Source organism: Helianthus annuus, chromosome 15 (assembly GCF_002127325.2).
Source record: "Helianthus annuus cultivar XRQ/B chromosome 15, HanXRQr2.0-SUNRISE, whole genome shotgun sequence".
NCBI lineage: Eukaryota > Viridiplantae > Streptophyta > Magnoliopsida > Asterales > Asteraceae > Helianthus > Helianthus annuus.
Genome location: NC_035447.2, coordinates 64,041,688 through 64,064,978, shown reverse-complemented (window position 1 = coordinate 64,064,978; position 23,291 = coordinate 64,041,688). Strand labels below are relative to the sequence as shown.

At 34.5% G+C, this 23,291-nt stretch overlaps 1 protein-coding gene across 2 annotated transcripts; it reads right to left on the bottom strand.

The window, feature by feature from the left end:
- Nucleotides 1-246: 246 nt before the first annotated feature.
- LOC110911658 (probable serine/threonine-protein kinase SIS8) lies at nucleotides 247-9,438 on the bottom strand. 2 transcript variants are annotated; one of them, XM_022156277.2, is made up of 17 exons: nucleotides 9,288-9,438; nucleotides 8,466-8,529; nucleotides 8,249-8,385; nucleotides 7,961-8,164; nucleotides 7,034-7,222; nucleotides 6,327-6,583; nucleotides 5,456-5,515; nucleotides 5,256-5,351; nucleotides 3,697-3,786; nucleotides 3,514-3,607; nucleotides 3,178-3,430; nucleotides 2,967-3,090; nucleotides 2,047-2,078; nucleotides 1,784-1,940; nucleotides 1,407-1,695; nucleotides 1,233-1,305; nucleotides 247-638 (listed from the first exon to the last, which is right to left on the bottom strand). In XM_022156277.2, the coding sequence occupies exons 3-17, from the start codon at nucleotides 8,360-8,362 to the stop codon at nucleotides 559-561; spliced, it is 2,112 nt and encodes a 703-aa protein (XP_022011969.1). In that variant the 5' UTR covers nucleotides 8,363-8,385; nucleotides 8,466-8,529; nucleotides 9,288-9,438; the 3' UTR covers nucleotides 247-558. The 2 variants fall into 2 exon arrangements, with proteins under 2 accessions (XP_022011969.1, XP_022011970.1); XM_022156278.2 differs by having other exon boundaries at nucleotides 2,059-2,078.
- Nucleotides 9,439-23,291: the final 13,853 nt, after the last annotated feature.

The following is a 23,291-nucleotide window of genomic DNA, read 5'->3' as shown; positions in this document are numbered from 1 at the left end:
TGTCAAATTATTTGTTATGTTTACAGTTATATAACAGTAAAGAAGGGTCAAAACTCAAAAAAGTGTAAAGTATATGATATACATCTCATAAATCAATAAGTAAATTTGTTGTTTATGAGACCAACTCTTTGAGACCTAGACTAGGCCATTATTTCTACGTATTTCAGCCCCTATTGTAGTATGAACTTTTTTTTATTAATTTATTTATTATATCGATGAGAAGCCATGTATTAAGACGTGAAAACATGAATCAAAATCAGATGATCATAGCTTCATTTCATGTACTTATTTTCTTGGGTCCCAAACATGGTTTATACATCTTATTAACAATAATTGTTATCTTTGTCCAATAATTATAATTAAATGATTAGCTATGAATTCACTTTTGAAACTAAAATGTTACTATTTTGGTTGTAGTGCTTGAGTCCCTCTACCAGAGATATCGAGTTCGAATCCAGCGTCTAATGTTTTTCTGTCTTTAACTCGCTTAAATGCTAAGCCTCCTTCCGACAGGCTGCATTTTACCTGATCCCATTGGTTAGCAATAGCGCCATAAAACTATATCAACATCTCGCAGCTCAATAAGCGTGACAGGATTTCTTCACAGTTCGGTCGTTGCTCTGGTTCTGCCCAACAATCTTAAAGCAAAAAAAATAAGATGAAACACTAAACAACGGCAAGAAAACAAAAAAAAAATCAAGTGTGAAAACCTTAGATTATACTAGTTAGAGTAAAATGCCATTCTCGTCCCTGAGGTTTGACCAGTTTTGCGACTTTCGTCCAAAGGTTTGTTTTTTCGCATCTGGATCCAAAAGGTTTGAAATCCTGACATTTTCATCCGGCTCGTTAACTCCATCCAGTTTTCTCCGTTAAGTCAGGGGTATTTTCGTCTTTTTTGTTAACTTAGAGGGCAATTTAGTCTTTTTCAGGGGTATTCGGTTTTTTTATATAGAGTGAAAAGACCGAATTCCCTTTAAGTTAACTAAAAAGACGGAAATACCCCTAACTTAATGGAGAAAATGGATGGACCTAACGAGCCGGATGAAAATGGCAAGATTTCAAACTTTTTGGATCCAGATGCGGAAAAATAAACCTTTGGACGAAAGTCACAAACTAGCCAAACCTCAGGGACGAAAATGGCATTTTACTCTACTAGTTAATTCTTATTAGATCAAATTGATTTGATGATTAGTCGATATTAAAAGAAGTTTTTCTTAATATGAATGGAATACCTGCTATTAGATTATCCAAGGGACCTTCAGGAATTTCAAGCCGGGTTCCATCATAACCAACTGCACGAACCACCTGTAACAAAACCGCAACATAAAGTTAAGCGAATGTTTCCGTTTCTTTTAAAAACTTAATCTTTTAAAAAGCGTATCGAAACATCCGTTAAACGCACTTACTTGAGCTGACGGTATGCCTTCCCATGGCCTATGAAGCGTACATAATTCCCAAATAATGACACCTAGGCTAAAAATATCACATTTTTCCGTAAACGCTTCGTTCCGAATGAGTTCAGGTGCCATCCACTCTGGAGTCCCGGCAGAAGAACAGTCTCGCATCTGCTCGGTGGATAACACCCGTGACAGCCCAAAATCACAAATCTTCACTACCCAATGCTTATTCACTAAACAATTTGCGCTTTTCAGATCGCGGTGAACTATTTTCATTCTATGCATACACATTAGACCCCTATATGCAATAACAGAAGAAACCGTGACTAGGTTATATAATTATATGATGCTAGTACAGGGACCCAATATCGGGATTTTGGTTATACCTGCATATATCACACAGCATTTTTAATCTCCGTCTCCAACTAATTCTCTTTCTGAGCCCGCTCACATGAACAAGGTAATATAGCGACCCCATGTCCATATATTCGGTTATTAATGAAAAGTGAGGAGGCGTTGTGCAAGCACCAAGGAATAGTATAACTGCATTTCAAGGCGAGACGGTTAAAGGAAAGCGTGCTAATTAATGAGAAAAACAAAAACATGCGTGTCAAACTCATGAAATCTTGCGTAAATGAATATTGATTACAGCGTATAATACCATTTGGGTGGCGAAGTCGACTGCAAAACAAGGAAGAATAATCAGCTAGACTTGAAGGTGAAGGTACTTAATACATTTGTTAATTGCGCAAAATGGTAACTAACTTATGTAGCTATGGCCAGTTTTTATTTCGGGTAACCAACTCTTTTTACCCCATAAAAGAAGCTCAGACTTCCAAAATTCGTTTCTCGAATTAAGGTAATTTCAAGTTTGACAGCATGTAAGCAGTGCCTCAGCACCATGACACAAAAAAGTCAACATGGTCAAAGGCATGTCATCAGGGGACCTGTCTGGATTAACTTCAAACTGAAATTCTTAGAAGTTTGAGGGGTTTACTAAAGAGTAAAATGCCATTTTCGTCCCTCTGAGGTTTGGCCAATTTTGCGACTTTCATCCAAAGATTTGTTTTTCCACATCTGGATCCAAAAGGTTTGGAATCTTGCCATTTTCGTCCGGCTCATTAACTCTATCCATTTTTCTCCGTTAAGTCAACGTTATTTCCGTTTTTTTTTTTTTTTGGTTAACTTAAAGGGCAATTCGGTTTTTCCACTTTATGTAAAAAGACCGAATACCCTGGAAAAGACCGAATTGCCTTTTAAGTTAACAAAAAAGACAGAAATACTCCTAACTTAACGGAAAAAATGGTTGGAGTTAACGAGCCGGATGAAAATGACAAGATTTCAAATCTTTTGCGTCCAGATGCGGAAAAACAAACCTTTGGACGAAAGTCGCAAAACTGGCAAACCTCACGCGAAAATGGCATTTTACTCGTTTACTAAAAGTTATTTTGGATGTCTAATTGTCTATGGTTTTTCCTAGGAAAAAAAAGATGGTTACCTAAAACAGAAATTGGACCAAAATGGGTTACCTTTTGTGCAATAAACGCTTAATGCATGGTAGAAGGGTACCTTAGGATGGATATCTCATTGCAAAAATCTTCAATATTCTCAGCAGTTACGTCCTGTTCAAGTAAGACTTTGATTGCAACTTCAATTCCGTTCCAAGTGCCTCGAAAAACTTCCCCAAAAAAACCTACAAGATAGCATCCGCCAACATTGGAAGACATAACAAAAAAAAATTATAAGCCAAAGTAAAAAAAAAAGGAATAAATGAGGATACCGATCCCAACGCGTGATCCATATGTTAGTTCAGAATAATCAATATTCCATTCATGGTAAGGGAACAACGGTTCATTCCCAATTAAGGTTGATTCAAGCAATTTATTCCATGTTGAATTCATATCAAAATTGCCTTCTGATTTGTCGGTTTCGCTCATCTCAGAACCAGGAACGTGATACTTATGAGGAGATGTGGGTAGCGAGAAAGCCTTTGGACAACTGATTTGCCTCCTATGATTACGCGAACCAGATGCCTGTAAATATTAAATAACTCAAGACTAATCAACAAGATTTTATATCCTTTGGCAGTTACACAACTTTTAAAATATACACGTACGTTTTCTTGATTATCCGGACTAGTACCGTGTTCATCAACCTGTTCCCTCGGAGGCTGATTTCTCTTCAAAGTGTCATTCATCGCTCTCACAACCCTACAATTACGTTCATCTTTTTAAATATTGAAAACTGTATATTTTTAATCCATGGTGAACTAGTATAGTTAGGATACGAAAGTATCAACCTTACAATGTCATCACCGATTTCTGGAATCATAGTCACACTACTCCGCCTACGTCTTCTACGACTTCCGACAGGTGATGCTCCAGCAGACCTGTAGATACTCATTAGAATCCAATTAAAAAAATATCGGATTTTAATAATCCCAACTTTGACATATTGGCCGACAACAGTACCAAGGAAATGTTTTGTGACAGTCCCAACTTTTAACCTATTTTCCATCAGCGATCCCATACTAACTAAAAATTAACCCAGTTAGTTTTTTGCTGATGTGGATCGCCACATAAGGGTGTACGGGGCGCAGTCCGGGGAAGGCGAGCGGTGTCTTGTCACCGCGCGGTAACACCGCCGCCAACCTCGTTTATGAGGCCGTAAATCCAAACGAGAGAGGATGATTCACCGCGTGCAAACCTCACTTTTTTGAACTTCGGTAAATGTGCAACGGCTATAATGCCGTTTGAATTAAAAAAAATTACATTTTATTATTTAAATACCACCATTCACAAACCTTTTTTCTCACAAATCAAACCATTCACAACCAAACACACAATGGATAAACAAAAAAAAGACGCCAAGAAAAAAGGTTCTACTAGTCGAGGATCGGGTTCAAACCCAAGGGGACGCGTCTCGCATACGAGGCGAGGTGGTTCGAGCGGTCCGAGTGCACCGATTCAATCCCCACTCGGGTATACACCAGATCCTCAACCTCAACTTTTTTACTCCCAAGCTTCACAACCGACTTTTTACACCCAACCTCAACCAAATTTTCCACCACTATTAGTTTCACACCCACACGGTCCAACAATGGTCGCACCAGGTCGGTTAGAATATTCCATGGAAGCGCAAACCTCATTCGACCCGTTTGTATATAGGAGCCCAACAATTCAATCACCATGAGAGAATGTTGAACACTTGCTCCCGATTTACGATGGACATCGACTACGAAGATGTTGTGCCCAAAACGCAAGAATGTAATTTGGATAAAGATGAAGATCTTGGCGAAGAGAATATGAAGATGAAGACGAAGATGTTGGTGGAGCAAGTGAACCGAGAAGCAAGGGAGGAAAGATAAAGCGTCCAAATTGGATGAAAAAACAAGAAGAGGCGTCAACATGTTTTAATTATTATGCATAATTTTAAAAATAAAAAAAAATTAAAGAAAAATGAATTTGGACTACTCCAACGGGTGGAGCACCTCTTATGTTTGAGTGCAAAATGGGGCGTGGAGAGGGGGATTGACATGGCAGAGTAGCATTGGCTAGGGTGGAGAGGGGACTACTCCACCTGGGTGGAGCGCCCCTTACACCCTAAGCAGTCTATGTCATCAAAACTTTAACTTATTTGCCACATAAGCAGTTCACGTCAGCAAAAACTAACTGGGTTAACTTTTGGTTAGTATGGGATTGCTAAAGGAAAATAGGTTAAAAGTTGGAACTATCACAAAACATTTTCTTAGTTGGGAATGTTGCCGGCCAATATGTCAGAGTTGGGATTACTAAATACAATTTTCCTTAAAAAAAATTACAAAAGTTATTTTTTATTAAAAAAAATAAGTAATAGAACCTTGATACTGCCATTTCATTTCCAGGCTCTCTGGTAGTATCTCTTTGACCGCCTAGAATAGATCTTCCATGCCCTCGAAATAGATAGTGCTCTGGACTGAAGAGTCAAACAATAAAAAACGAATTCAAAAAATAAACATATTGTTGATTTAAAATATATAAGTATACGTAACAGATTAGAGAGGAGAAAGAAAAAAGAACCTTGAACTGGGAGTGCTTTGTTCTGTAAGTGCATTCTTGTTGTGTTCACCAGGCAATGAGCTGTACAAGTAACTAATGTTACAGATTCAAGAAACTATGAAAAAACTAAACTCAGTTATATATATGAAATGTTTACATATTTCTATCTTTAATTATTTGGCAAATTGGATTTTAATAATTCAAACTATGATCTATTGATAAAAATCCACACCGGCAATGTGACTAATGATTAGAGGTACAAACTCACGAGCTACTGGAGACTCGAAAATAGCTTGAAACGAGCCGAGCTTAAACGAGCTCGAGCCTGAGCTTCGCTTATCGAGCTTAAACCGGCTCTTGATCCTAAACAAGCCCACTATTTATATAATTTCTAATTAATATGTTAAATATAAATTTAAATAATAATAATGACTGTTTATAAAATTATGAAAAAATAACTAAGTTATATATAAAATAATCGTTATAATTGATATAAATAAATTAATAAATAATATACACGCCAAGCCCGAGCCGAGCTTGAAAAACAATCTACAAGCCGAGCCCGAGCTTGAAAAACAATCTACGAGCCGAGCTCGAGCGTTAGAAATAAAGCTCGAATCGATCTGAGCTCGAGCATGAGCTTTCATAAGTTAAACGAGCTCAAGCTCGAGCCTAGTCAAGCTCGAGTTCGCATCGGCTCGTTTGTACCCGTACTAATAACACTCCTAGCTTTCACTTTAGTCGTCAAAGGCAATCCCACTCTAATTGGAAAAGTAACTCCTTCCGCCCCTAACTTCATTATCGGCCAATGGGTAATAGTTTGAATTATTAAAAACCAATTTACTTAAAATTACATTACAAATAGTGGAAACGTGCAAGCTTATTTCAATACCATTCATCTGACTGTTCTGCAGCACCATGAACAGGACTGTTTGGTTCCGTAGGTGAATCACCTGAATCATTCTCTCCGGAATCACCTTGACCAATGACGTAAACATGAGACATATATACCGCCTTTGTTGAAAACGGCACCAAATGCCCCGGATACCTCACTATATCAACTAGTAATTCATTAGAATTCAGTTCCACTATAACAGACACATGCCTGTGTGAATCCATTCTCTCCGATTCTCCTTCTTTCGGTAAACCCTAAACACAGAAAACAAATTAGAAAAATAAATCAAAAAATGGAAAAAGAGTGAAATGCCATTTTCGTCCCTGAGGTTTGGCCACTTTTGCGACTTTCGTCCAAAGGTTTGTTTTTTCGCATCTGGATCCAAAAGGTTTGAAATCTTGCCATTTTCATCCAACTCGTTAACTCCATCCACTTTTTAAAGTTAAGTCAAGGGTATTTTCGTCATTTTAGCTATTTGTTTTGTTTATTTCTATCAAAATGATAAGATTAAAAGACGGAAATATCGTTGACTTGACGTTAAAAAATGGATGGAGTTAACGAGTCGGATGAAAATGGCAAAGATTTCAAACCATTTGGATCTAGATGTGAAAAAACAAAACTTTGGATGAAAGTCATAAAAGTGACCAAACCTCAGGGACGAAAATGGCATTTTACTCAATGGAGAAATGGAGATCTAAACTTACCACCATAAGCCTACAGTCAATACCGACTGTATCTGCAAGAACTTTGAAAAGAACAGCACGGGGATGACAAAAACCGTGCTTTATTTGACCCAACATCTGAATACCCTGGTTGTGTACGTTGTACACTTCCTCCCATGCCCCTTTCGCGTAACTTAGTTCCACATTCGGGAGTTTATAGAAATCACAAACCTAAACAACGTGTCATCTTATCATAAATATAAAAAATAAAAGTAGCAAAATCAATAGAAGGGGATAATAGTAGGGCTGTAAACGAATAGAACAAGAAATTCTTTTTGATAAGTTAAACAAACGAACATGAACAGAGGCTGCGTTCGTTCGTTTATGTTCGTGAACGTTTGGGAATGTGTTCATTTATATTCACTTATTTACGTTCATTTGTGTTCGTTCGTTAAAATGTTTTTTTTTTATGTTATATTATTATTTTACCAGCTTTAATTTTTAAAATTTGAAACCATAGTTATACTATATGTCTCCACCAACATCCCTCGTTTGATCATTTCAATTTCAGTTTGTGTTAAAGCTTGATAAACTTCTTAAGTTTTGTGTTGAATATGTTAAGTATCTATTTATTTTTGGTGGATTCTTCATAATCTTCTTTCTGATGAAAAATGTAGATTGTATTTTTAAATGAACATATAACGTTCGTTTGTGTTCATTTATGTGCATGAACAATTGTTTCGGTTTGTTTGCGTTCGTCTAGGTTTGGTAAGTGTTTATGAACAGTTCATGAACATGTTCATTTTCCTTAATGAACGAACAAGAAATCTCGTTCGGTAAGCGTTCGTGAACCGTTCATGAACATGTTCATTCTTTAATGAACGAACATGTTCATGATCTTGTTCGTGTTCGTTCGTGTTCGTTCGGTTCGTTTACAGCCCTAGATAATAGACAAGTAGCATAACGCACCAATCCGCCTAGCTTTTTAATAACTGCAGCCGGGTTAGAAGTCAACCCTCTAGCCAAAGTCAAAGCCAGCTGCTGCAACATTGTCACTTTCTTATCTTTTTGCATGTCAACGACGATTACATTGAGCCTAAACCCTTCTAATTCTAAGGCATGTAGCTCTTCAAGAGACGGAATCATTTCGTATTTCTCCTTAAGTCTTTTTTCCTGTATAATATAAATACATTTTAATTGGTTTGCAATAAACCATATTTTTACGATGGTTTACAATTTTGCTGTTTGCATACTTACGGATAATATAGAATAGAAACCACTAGGAATTGGTTCATCGAGATTTCCAGTAGACCAAAGGATTTGTGACACTCTCTGTGCTCCCGATTCCCCGAGATGATGATCATTATGCATTCTTTCGGACCTAGAAACCGCATCTGAAGACACAAAGAAATGGAGTGATATAAACACTCGTATTAATCGGATCTAGTCATCAAGAAAGAACAGGTTACCTTACCTCAGATTAAGTACCAATATGGAAGTTCGAGACACGGTTGTGCTAATCAAATTCAGTACCATGCCTACATAAAAATTGAATAATCTTACGATAAAACTCACTTCCCGTGTCAGAATCATATATCTCCTGTGCCAACACATTTTCATCTCAACACAAGCTAAAAGGTTGTCAAGTAATCGTAAATTTATAAAGAAAGGTTATACGGGCCCGTGTGACAAATAAAAGGTTTTATAGTAGCCCTTTTACGAGTCCCATAAGGTGGTCTGCAACAGTTATACGGGCCGTATAACATTATAGAAAAGGTTATACAGCCTGTATGACAAAATAAAAGGTTTTATACGAGCCGTTTTACGAGTGGTTTAAGGTGGTCTGCAACAGTTATACGACCCATATAACTTTAGAGATGTGATAGGACAGCGGTCGGCAACAGTTCTACGAACTCGAATGATATGTGGACCCTAAAAAGCTAGAAACTGATCTCCATTCAAAACCATTTTCAGTGAACTAAAAGAACAAAAAACAAATCATACAACATTACAACCCCTCAGTTTTACAAATCCTCTGTGTTGCATATCATCAAACACCTGGTATGCACCATTTCCCCAATTCATAAAACCAAAAATCACACATCAATTACCACACATAACCAAGATCAAATAACAGAAATCCAATACACACATCAATGCCGATGCAAATCAACGATCAAAAACGTCCTCAAGATCATCACATAAATTAATTTTAAAAAGGGAATCAATGACGGAGAAACCCAATGCGTACACACATACATCTATCGATAAAAACAGAATTAAAGATCGAATGTACCAGTAAATCTCCCTGCATTATATCGTCCAACAATGTATAGTATATTCAAATCTGCTTCATTGCAACTGTGTTAGTCTGTTAATGTTAATAATCTTGTGAAATTAAAAAAACCCAAATTATTAGATCACTGGATTAAATTATTAGAGTTAAAATGGGGTATGTGAAATAATAATAAAAAAAAAAAGTTTGGTCTTTTAATACTATTTTTTATATTTAAAGAAAATAATAATAATAATTCGATGCTGACTATTGAAACAGTAACGTTTACAAATTTGGTACCTATGCATATGCATGTCCAAGTTGCATGCAATTGGAAGTAGGGGTGTTCTTCGGGTTTGGTTCTCGGGTTTCGGGTTTTTCGGGTCGGGTTTCTCGGGTTTTCTAGGCTAGATATTTTATCCGATAACCAAACCATATTAGATTCGGGTAAAGGTTTCTCGGGTTAGTTCGGGTCGGGTTTTATCGGGTCGGGTTTCGGGTTCAAATTGATGCGGGCAACTCTTGTGGAGGCTACCATTTGTAATTTTGACTTGTCATGTTACAGAACATGCACACAAATACCATGGATGTACAAAATCTATAGGTTTTTTTTTTAACAGACAAAAGCTATAGGTGACATCGAGAAGTGAAAATAATCATTATTAGATTTGTTTTGTGATTCTTACTATTGTAATTTTAAAGCCTTCTAAAATATCTTTTCTAGGGATATAATATTTTGAAAATTGTAGAACCATCATAAAAAACATAACTTGCTAATAACTAGAAAGTGTGAACATTTCTGAAGATTTGTTTGGAATTTGATAGTTTTATTTTTTTCACCAACTCAGCCTCAAAAGAACTCTTTTGATGATTTAAATAATAACACATACATACATCATGCATATATTTATCACAATGTACCCTTTGTATATCTTCAACCTTTTTATTTATCTATTATTAAATTATTATTAAGATGATACTTTCAACTTTATTGATGCATGCCCTATAACTTTTCTTTTAACTAACTGTATTTATAAACATGATCAACAACGATATCATAAAAAGTAGAATGCCAAACTAAGAGTTAATTATTTAATAAAACAAACCACAAAACTCAAACTGTATCAAGTATCAACCAATAATCAAACCAAAACATATCAATAAAAAAAGCATAAAAATAAGTTTCATATTCATCTTCACTCTTCAATTTGTGTTGCCAACTTCATGTATTCTCCTCCGTATCCAATGCTATGTTAAATAAAATTCAATTAAAATAAGCAATAGCAAGGTTACGTATTCTAAAATGAAAAAAATTACAAAACATATTAATAATTAAATGTACCTTTATCGATTTCTTGAATTGTGTCCCAATCTTCTTCATCTAAGAGACCTTGAATTGAAGTAGAACCATCTCGTAGCCAATCTTGGGTGCAAACTAAACTTTGAACAATCCTAGGAGTCAAAGAACTCCTATACGGGTCCAAAACTCTCCCGCTTGTGCTAAAAACAGATTCTGAAGCCACCGTTGACACTGGAATGGCGAATAAGTCTCTAGCCATTAAGGACAAAATCGGGAATCTCGGGCTATTAACTTTCCACCATTCTAAAAGATTGAAGTTCCCCGAATCCTTTTCAAAACCTTCAGTCAAAAATTTGTCTAACTCACCGACAGGTTCAACTGTTTGTGTTTGCATTTGTTCCCTGAGTTTGTTTCTTAAATGTGATTTTGATGTCGTATCTTCAGGGTTTTGACGTTTACCCAATGTAGATGAAGCTGAAGACTCGGTAGTTGTAGTTGTACTTGAACATTGGGAATGAATTCTAATATACTCATTATATAATTCACTCATAGAATCCATAACAATTTTCAAATTCTTCTCCGCCAACTCTTTTCCGTAACGATCAATAAAAAGTAAATTCAAGTAGTGCTTTTTGTTCCTTGGGTCTAGAACTAGAGCGAAGTATAACAACAAGTTAACTTTTTTTATGTCGCCATAATACTTCCGGAACTTTTCGTTCATTGTCATTGCAATCTGACAAAGAGTATTACTGCCAATAGCCTTATCTAATATGTCACGAATTTGGTAGATCTCATCTATGCATGAATTTGACGTTACATAATGTGTCCCTGAGACCCTTTGAGTAATATCATAAAACGGTTTCAGAAAATGGCACAAAGTTCTAACACTTTGCCAATCTTCAGGTTTAATTTCATTATGGCCCGCCTTTTCAAGTTCAGTTCTAAAAACAGACTCCTCAATATCATATCTCTCAAATGTTTTCTCATAAGATTGGGCAACCTCCAACATAAGGTATGTAGAGTTCCATCTAGTTGGTACGTCTAAAAGTAGGTGTTTCTGTGTATTGGCATTAACAACTTTAGCAAATTCGTTGAATTTGTCAATCCTTGAAGGTGATTTCCTAATCCACCAAACCGCCCACCTAATTTTATTAACCGACTTATCAACCTTTTTAATTCCATCCTGGACCACTAGGTTTATAATATGTGCAACACACCTAATGTGTATCCATTTAGCATTTAGAAGACACTTGCTTGAATTTTGGAAAACCTTTTTCAAGAAATCTATTGCAACATCATTCGCACTAGCATTGTCGACTGAAACTGTTAAAATGTTTTCAATTTCCCATTCTTGTAAACATTTTTCAATTGCTTTCCCAATATCCACACCACGGTGATTCTCTTGGAGACAAAAGGCCAAGACTTTATTCCTTAATTTCCACTCATTATCTATGAAGTGAGCGGTTAGACACATGTAACTGGATTGTTGATTAGAAGTCCATGTGTCTGTTGTCAGGCAAATCCTACCCACATTATTTTTTATAAAATCACGTACTTTTCTTTTTTCTTCTAGAAACATATTGTATATGTCTCTTGTAATGGTGCTTCTAGATGGAACTTTGAATAATGGTTGACTTAGGCTCATGAAATACCTAAAAGCCTTCCTTTCTACAAAACGAAACGGTAATTCCTCAACTATTATCATATAGGCTAGACCCTTCCTAACGATTTTTTGATCAAATTTCCAAGCAGTCATTTTATTGTCAACCCCAAATATGATTTGTGTTTGTCCACCACTTTTTTTAGCTAAGTACGGGGCACAACCTTTTAAATGTGTGCGAAGATTAGACGTACCTTGACTTTTTGATGCACACTTGTACGTATTGCTACAATGAATACATCTTGCTCTTTCAATACCGTTTTCATCTTTGTACTTTTTAAAATCATTCCACACCACTGATCTTTCTTTGTATACTTTACGTTTCTTGGTAACTGGTTCGGTTGTTGGTGGAATTTGGTCATCGCTGTCAAGGTCAACTCTCCGTTCTTCAGCTGAATCGTATCCTGACATCTGTAAATCAAAAGTATAACGTTATAGATGCAACTTCTCAATGAAACGAAAATAAATAACATTCTGATCTCAAATAAAGAGTAAAAGATCAAACCTTTAAACTGGATTTTTGAAAGTAGTAACGAATTCGAAACTTGAATGCAATTGATTGCAAGATTGTCAAAGTTTTATTGACATCGATAGTATAATCAAGCAGATGATTATTATCATTTGATTTATAGAATATATATGCATATATAAACTAATTTTTACTATGATGCTTATCCATAAGATAAAGGATTTGAATATAAACAAAATTGATAAGAGTATAGTTGAGAGTTAATTTAAATCTATAAAAACTGTTGATTTTATAAACTGTTGATTTTTTATATATATATATATATTTATACCTACTAAAGAAATTTATTATTTATATATTATTAGAATTAATATATGAAATAAATTTGGATGCACACCACTAACTAAAACTTCTTCCATAAACTAGAAAAGTAAAAAAAACGTACAATATTTATATTAAAAATAATACCTAAAATAATAATAATAATAATAATAATAATAATAATAATAAATACACAAAATATATGCATTAAATAATATATAATATTTAGATAATTTATAAACATAAATAGATAAAGATACATATGATATTTAGCTTTTGAAATTTATAAGCTTTTGAATATATATAAACGTAAATAGATAAAATACATATCATATAGCTTTAGAAATCTGTAAATAGATAACATATACATATACATATGATATTTAACTTTTGAAATTTCTAAATAGATAGGGACGTGTATGGCAGACTACTATGCTCACAAACCAAAGATATTTACATATGGGATAAGACAAAACACACAAACCAAAGATAATCCCATTTCCCCACCTCCCAACTCTCAATTAACTTAGAACATATTGGGATTTGAAAATGCTTTTCAAGATTTTCGGGTTTTTCGGGTGACCCGATATTCCAAAATAATATCCATTCACCGAACCGAATAATGTCAATCGGGTTCGGGTTTAACTATTTATCGGGTTCGGGTAATTTGGATATCATATTTTTTCGGGTCGGGTGGCATCGGGTCGGGTTTGGGTTTCGGGTTTCGGATAAAAAGAACACCCCTAATTGGAAGGGGAATCATATATGATTTGGGAATTCGAATCGAAAATAGAGGGGAGTGGACCTATAGGAGATCAATCAAATCGATACCTTAACCTACGAGGAAAAAATAAAAAATAAAGAAACTAGCCTGTAATAATTCGATCTACACCTTATTAACCATTAATAATCTCATCTCAGAATATTTACTCCACTAGTTCCACATTTCACCTATTTTTCCTACAATGGTCCCCCGTTAAAAAGACTTAACGGAGTTAAGTTTTTTTCCAAATTACAAACAGACTTTTTAGAGTTTTTGATTAGAACGACGATACGAATCCATTGATATAAAACTTGTCTGGAAACGGTGCTTCAAACGATGAAAACGACACTTCAATTCGGGTGTTTAAATTTCCAATTAACCAAAATCAAGTCACTTGGAGCACCATTTCGAAGTAAGTTTTACATCAATGGACTCGTATCATCGTTCTGATCAAAAGTCCTAAAAATTTGTTTGCAATTTGGAAAAAAGCTTAACTCCATTAAGTTTTTTTAACGGCGGACCACTGTAGGAAAAATAGGTGAAAGGTGGGACTGGTGGGGGGAATATTCTGAGGTGAGATTATTAATGGCCAATAAGGTCTTGGTGGGATTATTACCGACCAATTCCCTAATAAAAAATCATTAGAAACCTACGAGGAAAAAATAAAAAATCATGAGAAAACTAAAATCTATAAAAAAAAACTTAAAAAACACAATAATATTTTTTTATATTTTTTGGCTATAAAACTAGCATTTTAAGATAATTTTTTTTTAAATTATTATTACATATGTGCAACATATGTTACATTGCACATATAATTTAGTCATAGGTTTGGTTTTAGCTTTTAGAGTTAGTTTTTAGAGTAAACTGCAATTTTACCCCATGAGGTTAGAGGTCATTGGCACCCTTACCCCCCCCCCTAACGAAATAATTGCAGTTTCACCCCCCACTGTTCACTGTTATGTCGCAACCTTACCCCCCGACCTCAAATTTGTTGACTAATCTGTTGACTATAACTTGAAATGACTATAATGTCCTTTCATATTACCCCCCCTCCTGTGTTTTGTGCACTCTATGATATTACCCCCTGCCACCGCCATTCACCACCACAACCACCACTACCACCTCCAGCCACCACCACAACCACCACTTAATTGTTTTATCTTTAAACACACACACCTCCAATGACGCTTTTGCAATCCTCTGCTTTTTCATTCATCTCTCAATTGCCGGCGGTAACATCCGTACGCTTATCTCCGTCGTTCGGAAACCGCCACGGAGGCTTATCGGTGAAGGCGGAAGCGGCGGCAGGGATAGTGCTGGTGGAGAAATCGGAAGCGGATAAGGTTAACCGTCTCAAAACAGCGTACCAAGAAAAGATTGTCCCTTTGCTCAAAGAAGAGTTCAATTACACTAATCTTCATCAGGTATTTGATATTTTGATCTCAATTTCTAGTTTCCGATTTTGCTTGTGGAGTGATGATAATGTATTAGGTTGTACGGATGAAATTGGTTGTAGGGTTAGGGTTTATTATAGTTTGAGTGATGTGTAAGGTGCTAGATGTTGAATCTGTAATGTATCTGATTTTATTGGTGATTTGATTGTATGAATTTGGGGGAATGTTGGTGCTAGCTGTGTGTTATTAGTTTTGTTAGGAACTAGTGTTGGTGTGGAATCACTTTCACCATCAATTAACTGTGTTGCCTGTAGTTCTTTACACAAGTTTTGGGGAAGAAGACAAGAAGGGCAAAAAAGGTAAAACGTTTTTTAAACTTTGGATTCAGGTTCAATTTTTTAAAACCCCCTGTTCATAAATTATAACCGAATCTGTAACATTAACATTTTTCAGATCAAACAATGAGATTTCGCACACTGAAAATTTAACTTTCAATAACTTACGAAATCACAAAACAAAAATTTACAGAAACGCAAGAAATATTGAAGAATTTGAGCATACCTAAGTTCAGTTCTTTCAATTAAGGGGGATGTGCGCTGGATGAAGGCGGAGTGATCGGAGGTGGCAGTGGTGGTTGTGGTGGTGGCTGGAGGTGGCAGTGGTGGCAGTCGTTGGAGAAGATGACCGGAGTTGCAGGTTTCCGGTGACGGAAGTAGTGGTGGTGTTATATATGAAAGGGATATTAAGTTGTGGTGGTGGTTGGAGGTGGCAGTGGTGGTTGTGGTGGTGAATGGCGGTGGCAGTGGTGGCAGGGGGGTAATATCACAGAGTGCACAAAACACAGGGGTTAATATGAAAGGGCAATATAGTCATTTCAAGTTATAGTCAACAGATTAGTCAACAAATTTGAGGTCGGGGGGTAAGGTTGCGACATAACAGTGAACAGTGGGGGGTAAAATTGCAATTATTTCGTTAGGGGGGGTAAGGGTGCCAATGACCCCTAACCTCAGGGGGTAAAATTGCAGTTTACTCTAGTTTTTAAGTTGTGGGGGACGGGGTTAGGTTTTTGGAGGTTTAAGTTTACGGTTTAGTTTAGGTTTTTGGGGTAGGATTAGGTTTTATTTGTAGTGTTACACATATGTAATACTTTTTTTTGTATTTTAAATCATAGATTTACAGCAAAAAATTGTAAAAAAAAATGTGTTTTGTTTTTTCTTAGTTTTCTCATTATCTATCTCCTAAGGAAAAAAATGTTGAATTTAAATTAAGTTAAGTTAAATAATAAAAAAACCAACAATATGTCTTTTTTAGATATATCTAATATTATGTTACACCATTCTAGTATTAAGCCCCTGCATTGCAGCGGTTGTTGTAAAACTGTGTCAAATAGTACCAATGCTATACCACTGTCAACGACCACCAACATCGGAAAAGCTCGTAAAAACAAATTAAATAAAAACTAAAAAAATAACGCCGAGCGAAAAGCAGACGTAAAATCTTTGAATCATGAACGCTTGTTACAGAGAAATTAAACTGAAATGTAAAACATAGAAAAAAATAACTAAGTCAATCCAGGACCCACGCGTTGGTCGAACTTGTTAAACGAAAAACAATAGATGTGCTGCGACAGAACAGTCAAATGGGAAAAAATATACCCAGAAAATGTTGAACCCCACGCACACGATGCGGTGCATTAGCTCACAAAATTTAGAACGAAACGAAAAACTTGGAAAAGATGATAAGTATGGTGGACCAAATTTGAAAATAAAAAAGAGTTGGGATTAAATTGCAAAAGATGAAAAACTTTGGGTTAAAACTAAAAAAATTGCAAAATTGAAGTTATTTATTAATCTTAGATAAAGATATAAGGATAAAAATAAATGATATCTATATATTAGTTATTAATATTAATATTAAAAGAAATTTATTAATTAAATAATTATAAATAAAATTTATAAGGTTGAAGAAGAGAATGTCATGTGTCATTAATATGAAGGCTTTTATTATAAGTTAGATTAGATTAGAAGATTATATTAGATTGCATTACATGTAATATTATGCTACACTATTATATTATATCATAACACAAATAAAAAAAATTTAATGCAATGACAATATTGTTGTGAAACAACGACCTACTATCAATGTATAGAGAAGAATGGGAGAATGGGAGATGGATTTCTTATTGATGTGTCTCATACAAAATACATGAGCCACTATATATAGGCTATAACATTAATACAAATATAAATGTGACATGGGAGTTAGAAATGTGGATAGTCACTAATAATGGATGCATTCATAACACTCCCCCTTGACTATCCACACAATGATATACTATCTTTAATACGCTTGGTGATGCTGCCTCGTTAAAAACCTTGCTAGGAAAACCCAGTGGGACAAAACCTCAGCTAAGGGAAAAAGAGTGCAGCACGTATTATCTCTCCCTAATACTTCTGGATCAGGTATCTTGCCTCATTAAAAACCTTACTAAGAAAACCCAATGGGACAAAACTTAGTTAAGGGAAAAAGAGTGCAACTTGAATAACTCTCCCCCTCATTTTAACATGTATCCTTTATGTGACGTGTGTCCATCTTCCTTGAAAGTCGAATAAAGCCTTAGTAGCGAATGATTTGTCGCTTGATCCCTTAATGTGCAATCCTTTATATTGAGCAATGTTGTATAATCTTCTAACGAGACTTTAGGTGCCTCTTTCCAAAAATTATCATATGTCCACGACTGTGTTTCGTGACATTCGTTACATTCCTGCATCTAAAAGACTAACCAAACTTGTTTTGATGGGTTAGTAAAATATAATTAAATATCGTTTATACCTTAAATGTTTCTTTGAACTCATTCCAATGTCTCTTCGCTTGACAAAGGTTATATCATGACAATAAGCTCAAGTGAAAATGTCATGAACACTTGCTTTTATCTCCAAAATCCATATTGTACCATGTGTGTACACTATTTATTGAGATATCACAATCACCCGGTACAAGTTTTCTAAGTATGTTTCTTTGTGCACAAGTATTACATCGTTAAGATGTTTCAATTAACCTTTTAAGCACTCAATTGCTTTAGAAACTCATCAGGAGTTCCAATTATATCCAACATGTAAAATAATCATAGCCTATTCAAATCTGAATATGCATAAATGATCACATTGTTCTCGAGAACTTACTTTACATGACCTATATCATTTAATCCTTCGGGACTTTCATGTAAACTTTCAGTATCAAGTGATACATAACATTCATAAGACGAATATCAATTCTCTCTTTATATTACCAGACTAATAAAATATTGGAAAGTCAATGCATCCACCACCGGAGAAAACGTCTCCTCATAATCAATCATAAGTCTTTGCGAAAATTATTGTGCCACCAATTTTTCTTTATATCACTCAATTTAATTTTGACATAATTCGCATAAAAGATCCGTTTATGTCCAACATATTTTACAACTTCGGTTGTATGTACTATTGGTCCAGATACTTTCCATGTCGTTAGAGAATTCAGCTTTGCCTTATTTGTGTCTTTCCATTTTGGCCAATCATTTCTTAATATTCATTCATAGGCAGATCTTAAATCTTGATCCTCATCATTTAATCATTATAAGCGCTACATTATATACAAAAGTATAACGACGTCTTTATTTAGATTCCATACATATGTAGACATGATACAACTTATCGAGATCTCTTTATTTTCAGGTACCTGAGGTTCTTCTTGAACCATCATGTCTATTGTCTCTTCAGGAGATCTTATTACTATAACCTCGACTTGACCATCTTAATTACTTGCTCCAATTTTCGAGGAATTTTATTATTGGAATCAACTATTCTACCACGCTTTAGGCGTGCAATAGACTCATTACAAAAATATTTGGTTGTCCTCTTGGGACACAAATATAACTAGAGCATAAGCAGTTGATTATGTGACTTACTTAGTCACTCTATTTAGGTCAGTGAACTTGTCTAGTAATTTGTTCTTTAATATTGGTAAATGAATTATACTTTAAACTTCTAGTTCATAGTTTATAGTGTAAGGATCAAGATGACATGATAATTCATTTTACTTTTCACTTTCTAACTGCTTGTTATCTCCCCCTAATGTTGGGAACATTCATTCATTAAAGTGAAAACCAATGAGCCATAAACAAAATTTCTCACTAATGGCTTTAAGTATTTAATCATAGACGATTATTTATACCCAACATATTCTCAAACTTTTTAGAAGTCTCATCTTTGTGCGGTGTGGTGGATGAGTTTCAATATATGTCGCACAACCAAAATATTTGATGAGACATCTTTGGTTCCTGACCAAAAACCAACTGTATGGGGATAACTATAACTTTGGCTTGATGTGAATTTATGGTACTATATATAAAATTACATGTACCTAAATGAACTTTTGCTCCTCTCATGATCATTGGCTTTGTAACCAATAGTAGATATTTAGTGATCATCTCAACAATAACACTTATTTGAATGACCGTTAATAACTTGGGAATCAAAATCACTATTATCAAATAAATATACTAATCTGGATTAATATGCTTGCTATCACATTAGCTAAGCCATAATCACACAAGCTTCAGGTTGTGGATTTGATAACCATTTAGAGGATGCATCCATTTTAAAATACTAAATGGTATCATGTTTGTATATTTATTTCCATTATCATTTCCAGAATATTTAGGGATTCACACCCTACTTTTGTTGATCAATACTTAACTTCAGTTAAGAGCAAACATGACATGTATAGTTATCAAGATGAATCTTCTGTTTCTTCAATATTTTTCACATCATCATTAATGACTCCGTGTGGTCTAACCGGTCATGCCAACTAACTAAATAATTATGATCAATAAACTTTTGGATTATGATCGCATATGTATTACTTGCATGTATGTAATACAAAATATAAGATACGAGAGAATGTATTATAACTTCAAGGTTTAAACCATCATTTTATATGGTCATTCCTTAGTTTGCCACTTTTGGTGGTCCATCTCAATATTAAAATGGTTGTCAACATGAGGATTATTACAATTTGCTCAGTTACCATGATCATGACCTTTATAACGATCATTGTATAGTCATTGCACTATTAACATGGTTGATCTTATCACATGATCATCATAACAATTTCCTCAATTACCATCATCACGAACTTTACACCAATTATTATATCATCACATTCTATTCGGGGAATAGATTATACCCATACAACATTCATGGTGACATCATTACAATTTTCTTAGTTATGTATATGATCATAACCTTTGAATTAATCATTATATTATCACATTCACATCAGGGAATGGATTAGAACCACAGAACTTTCATGCTTGTTGTTTCAAACTTTATATATATTTTTTAACAATCTTGGTACTTCAATAGCATATATATAATATTTGACGATGGAAATTGTTTTGCTCAATGGATTATGATATATATATTTTTCTCATCAGATGATATAAATCGATATGTAGTTATATAACCGAGACATTTATACTTATTGGTTTAAAATCTTACAAGCTGCGATAAACTCGTAATAAGCTTTGAGAAGTTAGACACTCCAGGTGTCTTTTTATATAAACATTGACCACAATTCAATCATTTTTATAGCTTGTGATCATACACCAAAACTCTGGTCACTTTGATGTTCCCTTCCAAATTTATAACATATTGAACATAATATATACATTAGATTATACAATGCATGACTATATAACATGTCATCAAATAAATAGGTTATGATACAACCTTATAAAATTAGATTTTTTTCATCACTTGTAAGAAATATATATGTATATATATATATATATATATTTGTATTGGCTTATCACGATACAATAAATCAAAATCATATCTCTTATATATATATATATATATATATATATATATATATATATATATATATATATATATTTAGTGTAACTTGAAACATATAAATGCATAATCATTAAGTCCTTACAATGTTTTAATAGCATATAATAACATATGATCGAGTATGTCCACTCCTTTTTTTATATAAATTTTGTTAGTACATATAACATAAAAGGTTTCACGAAGTTCTCAATGTTAGATTAATTTACTCGTATATCATCTTTTCCATACAAGTATTTCAAATATTAAAATATAAGCAATAAAGATATAGAAATAAAGACCAAAATTTAAATGATATATTATAATCTATTTTTTAGTATTTGATTTCGATCATTACTAAACCTACCCGTGTGGTTACACGGGTACTACACCTAGTTATATATAATAAATTAAAAAAATTTGGGCTGAGGTGGCATGTTATTAGAGCTTCTCAGAATTGGTTTTGGCAGGAAACGTCTCGGGTCAAAATATGAGACGCGGATCTTGATTGATGATATAACCGACCCATGATTTCGGATCATATATAAACTTCATAACCCTTATTTTTTCCCATCGCTTTATTCTCCTCTGTCCTAAAAAAAACCCTAAATCTCCTCTTTCTCCTGCACTCCTCTTCTCTTCTCCCTTCTGATCCAATCTTCATCGAAACCCTAGATTGTTTCGTCTTCAAGCATTGCATCCCGGAGATCTCTTAATCGGCATATATATACTCCTCACTTGAATCCAGGTATGTTCTTGATCTTCAAACTAACTCCATTTGTACGAGTATGGTGACGGTGGTGGTGGCCTTAAGAGTAACGAATCTATATGTTCTTTGACTCTGTCCTTTTGTAGTTTGAAAACCCTGACTTGCATCTATAAACAATCGATGCCAAACCCTCAAGGTAAGTTTGAAATTAAGTAATCTACGCCACTACATGTGATTTTCAATGTTCAACACGGATTTTATTCGACACCATGACGTTTGATTTGCTAACATTCATCTAATATCTGAGATTGTTCATGGATTTGGGGTTTTTTGATGATTCTCGATTGTTACTATTTGCGTTTCTGCTGTTATCTTCTTGGTAATTTTCAATATAAAAAATTAAGAAAGTTAAGACGGTCACTTGCCCTTATTTGACATGATGAAGCAATTTTCAATATAATTTTTTCGCTTCATCAAATACATGTGGTGACAAAACTCAATTTCGTTGTTTAATTGTGTTCTTGCAGGACGTTAATGACGACATGGTGACTGGGGTTTCACCGGCACATATTCTTCATCATCTTCATGGAGATTCAGTGCTTTAAAATGCTACGATGGAAACTCACTTGAAAATCGAAGATATGGTTCATTTTGCTTTTTATTTTTGTTTCTGTTTTTAATGAATCTACTTATGTACATCGTTTAAGGGTTGGTAGTGGTTTTAGGGTTATCATGATGGATTTCCAGAAGAAGATGTTTCAGTTACTTGGTTTTATCATCGACTTAATTGCCCTCAGTTTCACAAGTACCCGCCATTCATTCTTATGTCTACATTCTTCGATTTGTAGTTGTAATCAATAGATTCGTCTCGATTCATCTACTTTTTCAAATTAGAAAAAATAAATAGTATAAAGTACCGAAGGACAACGAGATTATACATTTTAAAACTAAACACATGATTGGAATTTGAGTGTCTAAACTCAATTACTTTGTATATTCTGCTTTTTCTTTTATCAATATAGCTTTATGAAGGGTCATCTACTATAGTGTAAAATAAGAAACATCCATTATTCGTTGTTAACATATGCTGCAAAATTGGAAAAAGAGATAAATATGAATGGTTTATTTTTTCTAAGTTTATATTTATTAATATCCATGTTTGGAATTGGTTGTAGGCTCTTGAGAGAAAAGAAAGCGAAAAATAACAGTTTATTGTTTTGATGAACAAATGCTTGAATTCTCATAACAAAACTAAAAAAGGTTGAAATTTATGATTAGGGATAGAAGTTTACGGTTTCAAACCGCCAGAACCGGGGAACCAAACCGGAACCGCTAGATCCGAACCGTATTTTTGTATATAGGGTCCGGTTCCGATTCTTAAATTTGGGTGAAAATGGTTTCCGGAAGTTCCGGTTAAGACCGACTGTTCCGGCTGAATAACCTCAAGAACCGCTTGGGATTATAAAATATTTTAAAAACCCTATTTAATTAAAGAGCTTCTCAACTTACTAAAACCGACCGCTAGAACTG

What these genes read in the sequence shown, in the direction of transcription:
- LOC110911658 (XM_022156277.2), bottom strand. Translation starts at nt 8,362, where the DNA reads ATGCATAATGATCATCATCTCGGGGAATCGGGAGCACAGAGAGTGTCA. An exon ending in TGGATCACGCGTTGGGATCG is followed by an intron (nt 3,091 to 3,177) that starts GTATCCTCATTT and finishes GCTATCTTGTAG; the next exon opens with GTTTTTTTGGGGAAGTTTTT. An exon ending in CTTGGATAATCTAATAGCAG is followed by an intron (nt 639 to 1,232) that starts GTATTCCATTCA and finishes TTTTGCTTTAAG; the next exon opens with ATTGTTGGGCAGAACCAGAG.